The sequence below is a fragment of the Phalacrocorax carbo genome, chromosome 8 (genome assembly GCF_963921805.1).
Source record: "Phalacrocorax carbo chromosome 8, bPhaCar2.1, whole genome shotgun sequence".
Classification (NCBI taxonomy): Eukaryota; Metazoa; Chordata; class Aves; order Suliformes; family Phalacrocoracidae; genus Phalacrocorax; species Phalacrocorax carbo.
The window spans coordinates 28,021,557-28,037,073 of record NC_087520.1 but is presented as its reverse complement, the minus strand read 5'-3'; the positions used below and the strand labels follow the sequence as shown (position 1 = coordinate 28,037,073).

General features: G+C 36.2%; 1 protein-coding gene across 3 annotated transcripts in view; it reads left to right on the top strand.

The window, feature by feature from the left end:
- Positions 1–15,517, top strand: part of FTO (FTO alpha-ketoglutarate dependent dioxygenase) — a 251,281-nt gene that overhangs the window by 32,712 nt on the left and 203,052 nt on the right. For all 3 annotated transcript variants that reach the window (XR_010374246.1, XM_064459373.1, XM_064459374.1), the window contains exon 2: positions 12,894–12,971. Coding sequence is in view for 1 of the 3 variants with exons in the window: in XM_064459373.1 (XP_064315443.1) it covers positions 12,894–12,971 (78 nt within the window). In the remaining 2 variants the exon portion in view is untranslated. The remainder of the gene's footprint in view (positions 1–12,893; positions 12,972–15,517) is intronic.

The following is a 15,517-nucleotide window of genomic DNA, read 5'->3' as shown; positions in this document are numbered from 1 at the left end:
AATCTAATAAAATATCAAGCTATATAAACCTTCTTGTGTATAGTATAGGCTTCAATATATACTGGGTTTTGTCCTTTTCTGCAAGGCTTTTCTCTTTTTTTGACTGTAAGAGCAGATTGTAATAAAAATGTGTGTAACGCTTTATCAGCTATCTAAGGAAGCATATGTTTTAGTTATAAAGAAAGGGGAGGAGTTTGTCTCATCATGACCTCTTTTTGTCTGTCTTGGCGAAGAGTGAGGCTGTTCTTTGGTACTGTGCAGACTCCACACTTGATCCAAATTAGCTTTTGAACTTTTCGTGTACTATAAATCTTAAGAGACACTGAAGTTAAAGTGCGCGTCACTAGGTGGCACTGAAACATCGTTGTATGCCAAGTGCAGTCTGAGCTCTTCATCGGTACTACTAGAGCTGCCTGGATTTGTAAGTGTCAGGGAAATTGTTTTATTGTGAAAGGGCATAGTTTAATATATTCATCTCCATCCAAGGCAGCCATTTAATGCCCTGAAACATGCCCTCTCACAGCTCTGGCCTGTTGACTATGCTTATTTGGTGTAATAATTAGCAGAATTTCTCACTAACAGCGGTACTTACTAACACCTCACATTTTCCTCTGTGTTTTCGTACGTGATGGATTGTGCATTCTACGAACAAAGTTAAGCAGGTCACAGCCTAAGCCCTGTACAACACACCTATTTTCTGCACAATAATTTTGAATAGATATATATATTAACTCCTTTTTAATCCCCGTGGTGTGTAATGCAAACAAATTTGAGCCTTTTTGTAATAGGCTATTGATAACTTGTAAGCACAGAACAGTTAAGATGTCAACATAAAGAACAAAAGAAATTGAACGAGGAGCTACAGAAATTAGAGTACACCGTCTTTTAACAGCGGCATGCTTTAGAAGCCTGTCATAATGCTTTATGAAGTTTGGTACATATCGCTGTACTTTCTTTCAGAAGTACAATTCTCATATGCATGTTAAAGGTGATCTTTCTGCTGTCACGATGTTCAAACAACTGTGCTGCTTACTGCTTAGTATGAAAACAGAGGTGGGAAGCCCGAGTTAAACATCTCTTGCTTTTTTTGCACTTTATTAGCTGAAAATGAGTGAGTATGTTGAAAATTGTTGTGACGGAAATAAAAAGAAATGGTCCCTGAATAAATGCTGTGGTAGGGATCCCTGTCATGTTTCTTTCCAAACACAGTGGCAAGGACAGATAGCGTTAAGGGTTCCCAAAATTATTAGGTAAAGGTACTCTTTTTTTAAACTCCTAAGTAAAGATCTAATGAAATTCCTATATAATGAATTAATTCAAATAACAGTGATGTGAGGCATTTGTCATATGGAAACTCAGCTCTGCATGGAGACCACCAAAGCTTTCTCACTTCTAGTTTAGATGGGAATTGCAGCATATGTAGCGTTAAATGTTGGTCATAAGCTCTTGCAATTGTCTGATATTTAATTTTTAAATCCTCCTTTTTTTTTTTTTTTTAATCCTACATAGTTAATTCTTTTTTTACCTAGCCCTTCTTGAATTCTGGATACTGCTGAAGCAATTCCATTGTAGAAGGGGAAATAATACAGCATGTTAAGCCAGCAAATAAGAACAAAGGTGGCCCTGGCAGCTTTCTCTTAATGTCATTTCCTTGCCCTCATCCTCCCTGCTGTCACTCAGGTGCTTTTAACACAGACATGCATACAATGTGTCAAAAAGAGTGGCCTAGATTTTTGAATTTTAGGATGAGAGTACCCCAACATATAAAACCACTGTATCAAATTTTAAAATGATTGACTCAAGTCTTTGTAGACATTCTGAGGGAAATGAAATTTATTTATTCTTGTCTTTGACATATGCTCTAAGGAAGCAAGAGAGTTTAGACTTTTAAGGTGACAGCAATATTTTCATTGGGCCAGAGACTTGTCTGTATGACTTCAACAATACTTTTATGATAGTTCAGAACAACCCTTCACCTTGACAAGTTGTACTTCCATAACAGGATTTGTGTGTGTGTATATAATGACTTGTCACTACTGTACTACTTCACAAAGTACAGACGATAGTGATAGCAGTAGGACTATCTAGACGGTTAGGAATGTGTTTGGGGTGAAAGGACAGGCAAAAGTTTCCCTGAACTGTTGCTGTATGCTTCTATGGGACAACTTATCTTGGGCCGCATATCTCCGGGACACAGGGCTCTACCCACCCTGGGGACAGTGATGCACAGACATCAATATGATGGATACAAAATGTCCGTTTATTTAGCTGCGTCACACGCTTATATAGCTCTTGTGCTTCCTGTTCCTGCCACTCCTATGGGGAGGAGTCTATCTTTCCGTCACAGCCCGTGATCTTCTGGTCGCCGATCCCTGTCTATTCCCCTACACTGAACAAATGTACACAGAAAACTTAAGAAATAATTTTTGTGCATGTCCATTTTAGTTGAGTAGTGCTGCTCTGCAAAATTACACCTGATCATTGCAGGCAAGGGAAAAAGTTAACAACAAATAAGGTCTGTGTATGCAAGTAATAAAAATGAAAATTAGCCTTTGCAAAAGCTAGGATTGCTTTATTAAAACAACATTATTTGAAAAAGTAACAGTCTCTAAGTTTGCTCAACAAATGTACTTTTCAGCAAACTGTTGATTTGCATTATGAAATTTGCCTTGGTTTGGCACAAAGCAAATGGCTTAACAGATCTACTTCTTTCATAGCAGCTCAGTGCTCTCCTGTATTTTACCTCTTAGTATACCCTAAGCTTATTCTTTAAATTATGCAAAGTCAGTTTAAGAATAAAATGTGAAAGAAAATTCAATAATCCTTCCTTTAGCTGTAGTTCTTTAACCTTATGATAGTATTGTAAGTGTTCCGAGCACTATGAAATACAGATCCCAACAAACTCTTGTCTAAGTTTATATGAGCTATGAGGCAGAAGAGAATTTTCAACACCAGCTTTAGGGCTTCAGTAAAATATATTCTTATAGAAGTAGTCCAGGGTCTCCTGACTCACTGACCAGTGGTGACTGGCAAAGTGATGAATCAAAACCAAACTGAGGAATAAGATCCATCAAACTTTCAGTCAGTGTGTCTCTACTGCTTCCAGTTTATTTGGTTAGGCTGTAAGTGCAGAACTTCTTAAGGAAATATGGATGATTCATTGCAGTCTGCTGGTCTAAACAGTTTGGGAACCACTATACTAAAATGTATCATTTAGAAAAAAATCCAAAGTTGATATAAAAAAGAATTCCCATGAGGGAGGATTCATCTCACACATTGGTGGTCTGCTCCAATGGTTAATTATCCTTTATTTTAAATTGTGGTCCCTGCTTCTGGTCTGAACTTGCCTAACCTTCTTTCAGACCCTGAATTTTGCTAATCGTTGTCTGCCAACTTAGATGTTAGCTTTCTGTTCCCCGTGGGGCTTATTCCAGAGGCTGTGAACAGAATAATGCCTTCAAACTAAAAAAAATAGACTAACTTTGAATTGTTCACTACATTTGCATTGTTCACTATGAGTTTTTTCTTTAAATAATTTTACCAAACACCCCCATCTTCTTTCAGCAAACCTCATATAGCATATCCTTCTTGAATTCATATGCCATAACTCAACTGTGTTTCATTATTAGTTATCTTATGAAGTTGAGGCAACAACTGCAGTTTATAGGTTTTCTAAGTGAGTGTTATTATCATTTGACCAGTGGTGTAGTGTGTGCAAAATTAGGAAATTATTATGTTATAAATACAAAACCATGTCTGTGCATTTATTACACGGTTACTCTCATAAATTTATAAGATGTTACAAATGGCACTTTTTGTCACTGAATACTCTTGTACCAATATTGATACATACGTTAAATTTATGTACATAATGTGATCTGTAATTTTTATGTCCTTGAAAATTATTTGTAAAACATGATGCAACTGTATTAACATAATACACCTGTGTAGCTTCAAAAATAACATCTCAATGGTTGTGCTGTTTTGAAAATGCGTTGACAATTTGTGTGACACCAAACTTGCTGTAACCATGATAACAAATCGGTGATGGCTGCCTTCAAATTGTTTTGGGGAGAGGAGAGGTAATTGCACAAAGCTTCTCCTCAAAGGCTCCTCTAGCATGAGAAATGTTTGAAGGAATATCAGTGTTTATCATGTCCTTGAAAAGGACAAATCACAAAGATTGTAGAGCAGAGGCGGGAAGCAGGGTGCTGCTTCTGCCACTGAATCGCAGGGGACCTAGCATACCCCTTCCTTCTGTCACTTCTGTCTGCAGTGATTTTGTTAATTGTGGCATATACTCTCAAGAATTATCTTGCAAATACCTCCTTGAAAATACATCAGCTGTGTATCTGGTTGAAAGAAAAGTGCTCCTGGGATACATTTCCTTTTATCTTTGAAGCTTTCAACTATCTTCCTGTCTTTTCATTCTGGAGTGAAGAATACAGTTAAACAATCAAATATGAAGTCATGGAAGGCTGTAAAGGTCTTCAAATTTCATTAAGTCTGTGAGTACTTTTATACTTTCACAGTGCTTATTGTGCTAATAAAATCCCTGGAAAATAATTCAGTTCTGTAAAAAATATCAAGAGTCAACAGTTTTGTAATGGCCTGTGATGATGTTCAAATACTATGTAATGGGCATGACAGTTACAGTATGTGAAATTTAATGCTCTAGCTCCTTATTGATCTTCCTTGTAGCTGGTTGCATGGCACAAGCACTTGCACTTAGCACCTGCTCTTCCTGCATTAACACTATCTTCAGCAGAGTTATAAAGTGGCTTTAAAAACCACACTTGATGCTAAACTTAAATATTTAAGGCAATACCTATTTTTTTTTCCAAGTATCCATTTTATTTTCACTTTACTTTTTGACTGCTCTTTCTCTCTTTCTTCTGGGTGATGCTTTAACACTTAAAATTCCCTACCCTCCACCCCATTTTTAAGTATCCTTATTATGCATTTGATACTCCTGTGATTACCTATCAGAATATATATAGACCAGAAATCCTGCAAGGCTCAGTATTTTCAAGAAATGATGAAAAGCTGCAAGAAAATTAATTGCCTCTTTGATCTTGCTGGTGGTTCTGAAAAACTGTATTAGTGTGACCTGCTTGTGTGTGTATGTTTGAAAGTTTTTTGCCTACACCTACAGAAGTTATAAGCCTGTTAAAAGGATCTGAATCTGCATCTCAAACTATATCAGCCCTTGGTTTCATTCTGGAGGTCCTTGATTCATTCGCTGGTTGTTGGTCAATGTGTTTGCTCTTAGTTTGCTATGCTGTCTATATATTATACTCCATTGAAGGTGATATAATTCCATGTTGCAGATACACAATGCTTCCCAAAACATTGTGGTGATTCTTAAGAGTTCTTTCTGTTTCCTTGGGCCATTCAGGGAGAAACAGCACCACGTTAGTCCATGGTATGGACCTCCTAAGTCTACACAGCACTAGTGCCCTACATTCTGGTAATAGACTTCAGTAGAAGTTAGGCAACATCAGTAGACTTCTTAGTGTGGTTAGAACATGAGAGGTCTACAGGCAGCAATGCCAAATGTATCCTTGTTTCAGCATTAACCCTTGTTATAATCTATGGTTTTATTTTTTCTGTTTTTAACCTTTATTGAATATTTTCTCTGTTAAAGGATTGGTGCTTAGTATTTCACAGCTGGTCAATCCCACTTGGTTTCTTGGGACTGTGTATATAGGGGTATATTTGCTACATCATGCAGAATCAATTACCAATGACAGTCACTAAGGCTTCTGTCTGCTGATTCTTTGGAGGTGAGCTGGTTAAGAATGGCTTGATTAAGAAATCTAGTTTTCTCAGCAACTAATGGCTATTTCTCAGTGAAACTACACAAAGAATGGCATGCGGAAATGGCCCAGTGCCCTTATCTATTCCTTGTGATTCACAAACATGTTGATCTAAAAGTATCCACTGTTTCAAACATTTTCTTAGGTGAATGTAAGCTCTTGTGTCCATATATGTAAGAAGAAAACTGAAGAACTGGAGATCTGATTGAAACTTGGTGATTATTTTCAAAGTTCTCATGTTTGTACTTCTCACCTAATACAGCTGGCCCATTTACCATCCGGTACCTGCTGGAAGAGGATGTGCAAATGATAGGGGGAACAAGAAATGGATGATGTTGTCTAGGTGCTTGCAGTGGTGGTAGAGGTTTATTGACAGGTGCACTGAGGAAGCTTAGGTGCGTTTTGTCCGCAAAAAGTGGCTGTGTTTCGAACAATTTATCATTTCACATTTTTATTATGATTACTTAAAGTGCTAATCCATGTGTGACATATCTACGCTCAGCTGCGTAAGAAAATTGCCAGTTCTGTTCCATTAACAGCCACTAGCCAAAGGAACAATGTTCCTGTAGGTTAAAACAACAATTAAGGGGCCCTTAATGTGTCAGGGTGGAGGGGGAGGGGATACTGGTAGCAAAGACATTTTCACACATTGCTAAGCTGCTTCAATGCATAAATTAACTCTTAGTTTAGTTACATTGGGCAAATATCTTGTGCATACGCATGACTGATCTGCGTGTGTGTGTGTGAACCAAAATCTGGGCCTGTTGATTTATAAGAAAAGGTAGCAGAGGTTGAAATTAGTAAGTAAAGCCAAACAGTACCTTTGCAGGAAAGAGTATCGAACAGTCTTTTAGACAGCTGCTCAGTTAACTGGTGTTAGACCTGAGGTCTTTGCATTACAGTAGATTGTTCATTATGTAATTTTTTTCATGACCAGATAGCTTAAACTGCATCTTACTTCAGTAACTGCACTGGTTTGTTCAGTGGGAGAGCAAGAAGCACAATGGTTATACTAAATAACCAGCATACTTTATTGTAGTATAGTTAGGAAATGGATTTGTGGTCTATTAAATATTACTAGAGAGTCATAGATAATTTTGATGTGAGTTTATAGAATAATAATAAAGATGCAATTTTTCATCTTCAATATGAAAATGTTTCGGGCATATAGAATTATGGGGGCTGTGGTATGCAAAGTATGATACAGTATGGTCATATGTCTGCCAGTATTTTTGACAGGCTGGATTATAAAAAGAATGTAGCACAGACAAGGCTTTTGGTAAGACTTGAGTATAATGAAGGGTAACCTGGAAATATAACTTTTTCATGTGAGTAAATGGTGCTGAAAATTGGCCAGTCCTATAAGATCTTTTAATGAGTAGAGTTTTCAGATTATTTTTTTCTTCAAATTATATCTGTAATCTAACATACGTGATAATGGAGAAATAAAAGCTGTAATAGTGCATTTAGAATGTATTTTTTATTATTCTAGGTTCATTTCTGACATAACTGGTTTTAGTGAGCCACTTGAATGATCTTGGTTGCTGTGGAGTTTTAATAGCTAACACTTGGAAAGCCTTGTAGTTTAAACAAATGTCAACTTCAAAATCACATTTCTGCCTTAAGAAACTGTCCCAGATTTGGTGTGTGGGTTTTTTTAGTTGATGTTTTTTGTTTGTTTGGGGTTTGTTTGTTTTTAATGTTTTATTTCTAAAAACATGAAAGAATCTTAGGAGTTACATAAGGTGGTGGAAGTTCCTGTGAAGTGGTTGCTTTTTTTCTGGGTAGGGTCTTAGTGTTGTGTCACAAAGTCGTTCCTATATAAAGTATTTAATCTTCCTCCTTTATAAAGCCATTGAGCTGTCACTTCAGTGTACTAGCCTTTTTCTTCATGCATGACTTGAAAGAAATCCACATTTTATTATAGTTGATTTAAAAAAAAAAAAAAGGATGAAAGAGAAACACAGGCCCTAATGTACATTCTTATGTGGGGAAAAAGCTAATAGAAAGGAGGGCCTTCTGGAAAACCCTCTGTTTGTGTCTGAACTTGTAGTTCAGATCTATCTTTCCTGACAATATTCATTCTCAGAGTGCCTTGCTGTATCTTTGGAAAACAAAAGACTGTTGGGAAAAACAGTGTTGGAGATGGACATGATACTTTTTTATGCTTTGAATAGAGGCCCTCTTTTTAGGAGCTGCCCCAGAAATTTCTGCAAACAGATTGGATTGCATTGAAAACAAAGAGACTTAAGTGTCTGTGTTTTACTAATTCTGGTCCTGAGTCAGCGTTCTCAGAAGTGTAAAAACCACAGCAGGGAGTTGGCAAAACTGTTCAGGATGAAAAAATTGGTCAATGTTTTAAGAACTTCTGGTGAAAGGAGTTAAGGCAGAAGGGCTTTTGTAGGCTCTGAATGGAGATGATGTTTCAAACCTACTAGGCCTTTCTTTTGCACTCTCACTTCTAGCAGTATATTGTTCCCTCCTTTAGCCCCAGTGAGATTGTTTCTCACATCTAGACATGAGATAGGTAAAATCCAGTGTAGATAAAATGTTCAGCTTTCTTCTACCTCTTACTTGCTTTAAGATTGCTGGGGGTGGAGGGGTATAAAAATGAGGACGGTTTGCAATCTTAGCTTTATAAAAGAAAAAATTAACCATTGACCTGATGATATTAAGGCAACATTAGGTGGGACTTTAGGTCACTGTAACACAAGTCAGGTAGTGAAGCAGAAAACTCAATTATTTTGCAGGGAAGAGTATACGTGAGTACATAGAATTGTTCTGCTGGTTGTGCTCCTTTTCCCTCCATAGAGCAAGTACCAGCTTGCCCAAAAAGTAGATCAAAGAGTCCAGCCAGTTCTCAGCCCTCTGCAGAGTATTGGAAATGGTCATTCCCTAGTGTGATGTGTATATGAAATACTTGTAAATAATAAATACCTAAGAGCTGTTAAAAGAAACCAGGCAACAGTGAGGTTGCAGTTTTTGTTTGAATTGTCATCTTTCATGTATCTCTTCCATAGTGTGATTCATCTTTTGCTTCATTTTGCATAACGCTAATTATAAGGTGAAAGTAAGTAATGGCTGAAGAAAAGGTTGCTTGCATCCCCTCAGAGGTTGGGAACATGCCTGTTAGAAGTTTCAAAATACCATCTTTTCTGAAAAAGTCTTTAGGTAATAATAAGATGGGCTTTTCCAGAATAGAGAGTAACAGTCATGTTTTTTGGCAGCCTACTAGTTTGAATAAAGTGTATCTTTTCAACTGCTAATCAGAGTGAGTTCTTGTTGTATAAGTAAAAACTAACATCCTTAAATATTTCATAGGCACAGTTGTAGTTGTCCATGTCTTGCACTTGTGTGGCTGACTTCTTACACCCGTATAGGACGCTGTTCCAGGTCCAGAGAGATCCCTTCGTGTAGCGAAGCTGACATTTTTTCTGAATTCTTTTCTGAATCTTTTTAGAGATGAATACTACTTGCATTGAATTAAGTCTTCTTGTATGAACAAATGGAATATGTTAAATAAATTCTTCAGTGCTTTTTATGTTAAGTCCTGGGGGAAGAAATCAAACTTCTACTTCTTAATGTTTTCGTTGTTTTTATGTGTTAGGAATTGTTGCAACATTGCAGCCTTAAATCTGTTGTCAGAACTAATTTTGGTATTTCAATGTGATTTCAATAAAATTAGTTTTTATAATACATTATTTCAGCCAAGACAGTGGTCTGCAAATTGGACAATGACTGTTGTCTTCTGACTTGTTTGATGGTGAAACTAAGTAGGAATTCTGTGTTTGAAATACTAAGGCCTTCACAAGCCTTTAGAGCCTAGATATTGAACTTCTGTCTTACAATTAAGAGAGAAACAAAACCTTTTATGAATAGTGTTGACATCCTTCAGGGGAATATGTCAGCTGTAGAAATTTTTACACTGTCATGCTTCTTGGCCAGAAAAGGTAATTAAGTCTCATCTTTCCTTCATACCACTTAATTTGAAAATAACAAATGATGGTAACGTAACTGCATTTTGGCCTGTAACTTTGATCTGTATTAGTTGTGTTTCTATTACTTCTCCTGCTCTGTAACATACAACATGTTACTTTTATTGCCATGAAGAAACTTGGGGGTGCAGAAGGTATGTATAGTGATTGAGAGATTCCAGTTATTACTATTCCAGTTGCTGAATTTTAGTTAGCAGTTATCAGAGTCAGATATAGTAGATCCATTAATACTCATGGCAACCAATGCATGATGACATTATAGGGATGTTGTGCGTAAGATTGTCTTTCACATGTTGGTATTGCTAATGTATATATAAAAATCATGTTGGTTTCTAAAGTGTAAGAAACATAATACTGGTACCTGAATCAACTGTTACACTGTTAATAATTTTTAAAATATAAAAATCAGATTTAGAAAAATGCTTTTTAAGATGCCTTGTACCTTTAAAGGAAAGGCAAGATTATTTTTTTTTATTGAGGGGTTTATGTGTTGAAAAAGCCCATAAGTGATGCTTATGTACCAGTGCTTAGACTTAGATATCAGCCAGCTGGTATTGCCAGATCTTCAGTTTTTCTCTGTTTTTGCTTTTTTTGAGGTATTTGTGAGTAGCTTGATGTTTTTGACATCTGTGTGACAGCCTCTTGCATAAGAGGTGAGCAGCATGTTATACCACCCAGCTGTGTGAATTAGTCTGTACATCAAGCTGAAGAGCGGCACTTAGCCAGATCTGACAATCAAATGTGAACTAGTACTACCTATACGCAACAGTGCATTTTAATGTTGTGTGCTTTTTGCCAAGAGGCTGGTATTTGACAAAGAAATTGTCAGAATCTCTCTTTTTCCCACCTCTTTTTTTTTTTTTCTTTTTTTTTCTCCCCACAGATGTGAGTCTATGTTGAAATATAGGAATTTTTTTTCTACTGTCTAATATGGTTTATCTTGCAGATAACAAAGCCAATCTGATGTTTTCAGTGGTTTCATGTAATAAAATTGTAGCAAGCTTTTTGTAGTAGAAAAGTATTATTGTTTTAGAATATGCAGCAAATTAGCATGTCAGTTTCTGCGAACTTAATCTAAAGTTATGTATGCTCGGTTTCACCAATGTCTTCATGTCAACATACCAACAGCCTGTTCCCAAAGAAAATTAAAGCCCTAGAGAAATGACATTGCTAGTTCATAAATCTCACTGCCGCTCTTTTCAGATTGGATAAGAGTCGGTGCTCAGCAGAATGTGAGTGTGGAGATAAGTAAGTGAGAGTTACCTGGTTTTATTTTAGTTTGACTGATCTCATACCTATTAACCTTAAAATTTTCTACACTTCCTCATGATTTTAAGCCTCTGTCATCTTCTTTGATGCTTAAATTTGAATAAATGTAATTCACTGTCACAGAATAAAATAAACTGTACCACTCTTTGTAGTTCAGCTTTCCTTGTTTATGTGTTTGCTATAAACCAGGAGTTAGTTGTTACATGTAGTATTTCTTTCTTCATTTTTTTGAATAGGATTGCCAGAATAGGGGAGATCTGTTTTGACCTGTATATGCAACCCAAAAAGATTGTGAAAGAGGAATTTAAAAGAAAAAAAAATGTTTTTTTTAAACAATGAATTATCTTGTCTATGGAATAATAAATTTGCATTGACATCTGGGTGATGAAATATGTAGTTGTTCCCATATAACTTGGTTTTACGAACAGGTTAGTTATAACCTTTTTAAATTTAATCTGTGTTTTTCTTTGTAGTACACCCTTATAATTCTTTTAAAAACTGTATTCCATTTCCATCTAGTGTTGCTCCTACAACATGAAAGTATTGACCAAGCTGCAACTACAATTATTTCTTGTGATAGTGTTTAAGTAGTTGAAAATATTGCAATAAAAATTAGAATTTGAATCTATTTATCTGAAATATTCAAACATTATGGCAGATGTTGTTTTATGATCTTTGAGTTGCATTTTTATTAGTTAATATTTTTTAATGATCCAAGTTTGTAAAGAAACCATCATTGCAAGCTATAGGAAGGAAGGAATAAAGGAAACAGGGTATTAATTTTCTAGTCCAATACTTCCACTGTGACAATTTTTACACTGTTGTTAATCTGTACTTATGTTGAGTTACTATTGAATTAGGCTGCGGGTAGATAAATGTGGATGGATTTGTCATGGATTGGGATTGTTTGATTCCAAAAATCTGATGGGATATTTCAAGCTTCTCTTGCACTTTCTAAATCTTTAGCTGCACAATTAATTGTGTAATGCATACAAAAATTTATATTTTTATGAATAAAACTCTGGAAAATGCAGCTTGCAGAAAAACCGGGTTTTATCTTAGCAATTTCCTAATGATCATGTTGACTAAGCATTGGTGGAGATATTCTCAGGCTAAAACAGGAGTAAGAGGGAGTTAAAAGAAAAAGGGGGACAGAGAAAACCTACTTTTCACAGTCAGCTGGTTCTTGGCGCACTCCCAACATCAAAGCAGATTTGTGGCAGTCTGCTGGAATGGTAGGTCTTGAGTATGGCACTTTAAATATTGTCAGGTAGTAGGGGCTTTGGTGTGCAGTAGATGATATCATCTTTTTCCTTCATACACCCATTTCAGGAAACATTCTGGAGTTTGCCCGACATTGAGGCTCATTGTTTTAATGAAGTATATTATTGAGTCATTTAATGGAATATGAGCTTTGTACCCATTGGATCCACAAACTGAAGTAGAAAATAAAATGAAAAAGAAATAAGTAATTAGTATCAAGGTACAAAGTAGGTAGAGTTCTGAAGAACATTAGACCAAGATGGATTTTCATCAGTGTAATGAGGACTGATTATCTAAAAAAGAATTTAGGAGGAAAAATACTCACGTGCTCTGAAACTACCTCACCTAAATTGCTGCTTTGTAAGTGGAAAAGCTCCACTGATTTTTTTGCATCCATTTTTCCTTATTTAATTTTCTAGAATGGAAGGTAGTAAGAGAAACAATTGTACATGTTCATGTCTTTTTAATACAACTAGTTTTATACTTGGCTGTTTTTACCTTGGTTTTTAATCTAATCTTCTGTTTCAATTTTACCCCTCCAAAACAGAAAAAAAAGCTTCTTGAAGAACTTGGACAGAATAGACTTCCATATTTGACACCAGCTGATGATGATTTCCATCAATTGGTAATGTATTTCTTTTAACTGTACTTGTTTTAAACTTAAATGGCTGTTTGCACTGAACAACAAATGAATGTTTCTTCAAAGAGACACTGTGAAATCTGACATGAAAAATGTGTCCTGATGGCTCATAATGTACTATCAGGTGGTAAATAAGACAAAAGGCAAAATAAGATCTCTAGAATTAGGATATTCAAGAAGGAAAACTTTGGGAACTTCATTTATTTTTAGGATTTTGCCTCGAGTATCAGTACCTGAGTACCAGGTAATGCATGTAACAATGAATCAGAGTTTCTTATGTTTTGCTAAAATAAAATACATGTCACCATTCTTTTAAGGTTTTGCCTTTTTTTTTTTCTGGAGTTGTAAAGAGAACTATTCTTTATAGCTCAAGTTTGGCAAAATGGGGAAAATATTAACATAGAGATTTGAAAATTTTTTTGCCTTAATTCTACTTTCAAACAATAAGTAACTCGTAAGACTTTGCTTACAAAATGAACTGTGGAAACTGGAATGTATGCCTCAAATGAAGCCAAATAAAAGTAAAAACAGGCACAGTAGCCACATGAGTAGTAAGCCAAATGAGTGTATGGAAGAGTATAATGAAATTAATAGAATATTCTGCATCTATCTTGGATCTTTCTAGGTCAGCTACAAAACATATGTCAAGAATCATAGGTTCAGTCACATCAAATCAGAACACAGTAAGATGAAGAGCGTGAGAAAGAATCTCATAGTTTGAACAGTTACAGCAAGCATGCTTACATTACAGACATGTCACCTTTTTTGTATTGACATATGGCTCAAAGATGTATATGGTGGCATAAAAATAGGTCTGACTCTTCCCTTGCAAGGATGAGTTTCTTGCAGGATTCTAAGGCCAAGAAAACTTTAGCACACGCCATGCTATAGAAGAGGGAAGATACACTTATGGGCCATGTACTGGACTGTGACTCAGAAGCATGAAGTCAAAGTTCAGTTTTGCCATGGAATTACAACTGTGATATTGGGTTGTAGAATACTTAGGCAAAGCATGTTTTTCTCTGTGTTCTTACAGTGCTGAACATAGCAGAAGTAAGCTTCTCATTGGGACCTTTGACAGCTGTAAGGGTAATAATATGAAAACACAACTTGCTGATAACCATAAAAGCACTTCTGTGGGTAAGGGCAAGGAGAAGTGCAGAAGAGCTGATTTTTTTTTTTTCTTTACAAAAAAAACCCTAACCCCAAGCGCATCCTTTTTGGTCTTAAACTGATGTTCAAGAAGCAGCTCTTCCTCCTTTCGAGTCCCAGGCAGCTTACTGTTTTCTCCTTCCTAGTCCTGTTACACAGAATACATAGTCTCATATAGGTTGGAAAAGACCTTTAAGATCATCGAGTCCAACCACAAACCTAACACTGCCAGTTCACCAGTAAGCCATGTCCCTCCTGTTTGTTCTGTTCTTTTATATCTGTTGTTGCCAAGAGCTCCTGTGCCCAGCATCTTTTTCTTTTTTCCATCTTTGTAAATCCAGTCTTGTGGAGCTGATGTGAAAAGAAGGTGGAGCCAGGGCTGCCGAAGAAGCATGTCATTTGCTCAGTATCAGTAACCAATAAATATAGAAGGCAGTGGGAACAAGATAAACAATGAAATCGGGCCTGTTCAAGCCTTAATAGAGTTTAGATACGTTCTTTTTGCGTCATATAGAATTATACTTTTTGCGTACTTTTTCTGTGCATGCTTGGTATTTTTAAGTATATGTGATAATCATAAGCATCACGAGGGCCTTTTAATTTCTTATGATGGTTATGAAATGTTACTTTAATCACAGCTGTAAGTATTACAAGTTCCATGATTCTTAAATGTACTACAGATGGAGAGGAAAAGATGGGTGAGAGCTTGAGGACAACAAATTGGCAAAATAAAATATCACATACAGTTTAGTTGTATAGTCTCTCTTTCCTGGAGGGACCTGCCTTACTACATTAAGGATCTACCCCTTATAAAGAAGTATTCTTTGAACATGTTGGAAAGGTTAGGTAGGATGCAAGTAAAACAGTATCCTATCAGGTATGGAAATGTACAGTTTGAACTAAGAAATTCCATCACAAGCAAAACTTCCCTAACATCCTCTTTCAATATGTCTTGCCTGATGAAGCATTTTAGAAATGGGCTCCAAACCATAGGCTGAAACAAGGTAATGTTTAAAGCCAGTTATGAACAAGAAAGTCTGTTAACAAAGCAATTCAGAACTATCTGAAGTACAAACTGTCATCTCACTATTTCAGTGGCAGTTTGCTTATCAAGGGTCCGTACTGTTGATTTCTAACTTTGGTCTATGACTTGAGTCATGCTGTAGGGTGACTCTGTCTTGAGTACTACCAGTACAAGTGAAAGAATGTGTATATTTAAAATCACATGTGTGATATTCATATGAAGACTTGAGCATAATATGTGCTTTTTTTTTTAGTCCTCTAGTTGCCAGTAATGTACCTGCTTCTTTCAGAGTGAACAGGGACTTGACCTTTAATACTTGCTGTCAGAGTTACAACACAGAGTACATGATTATCTC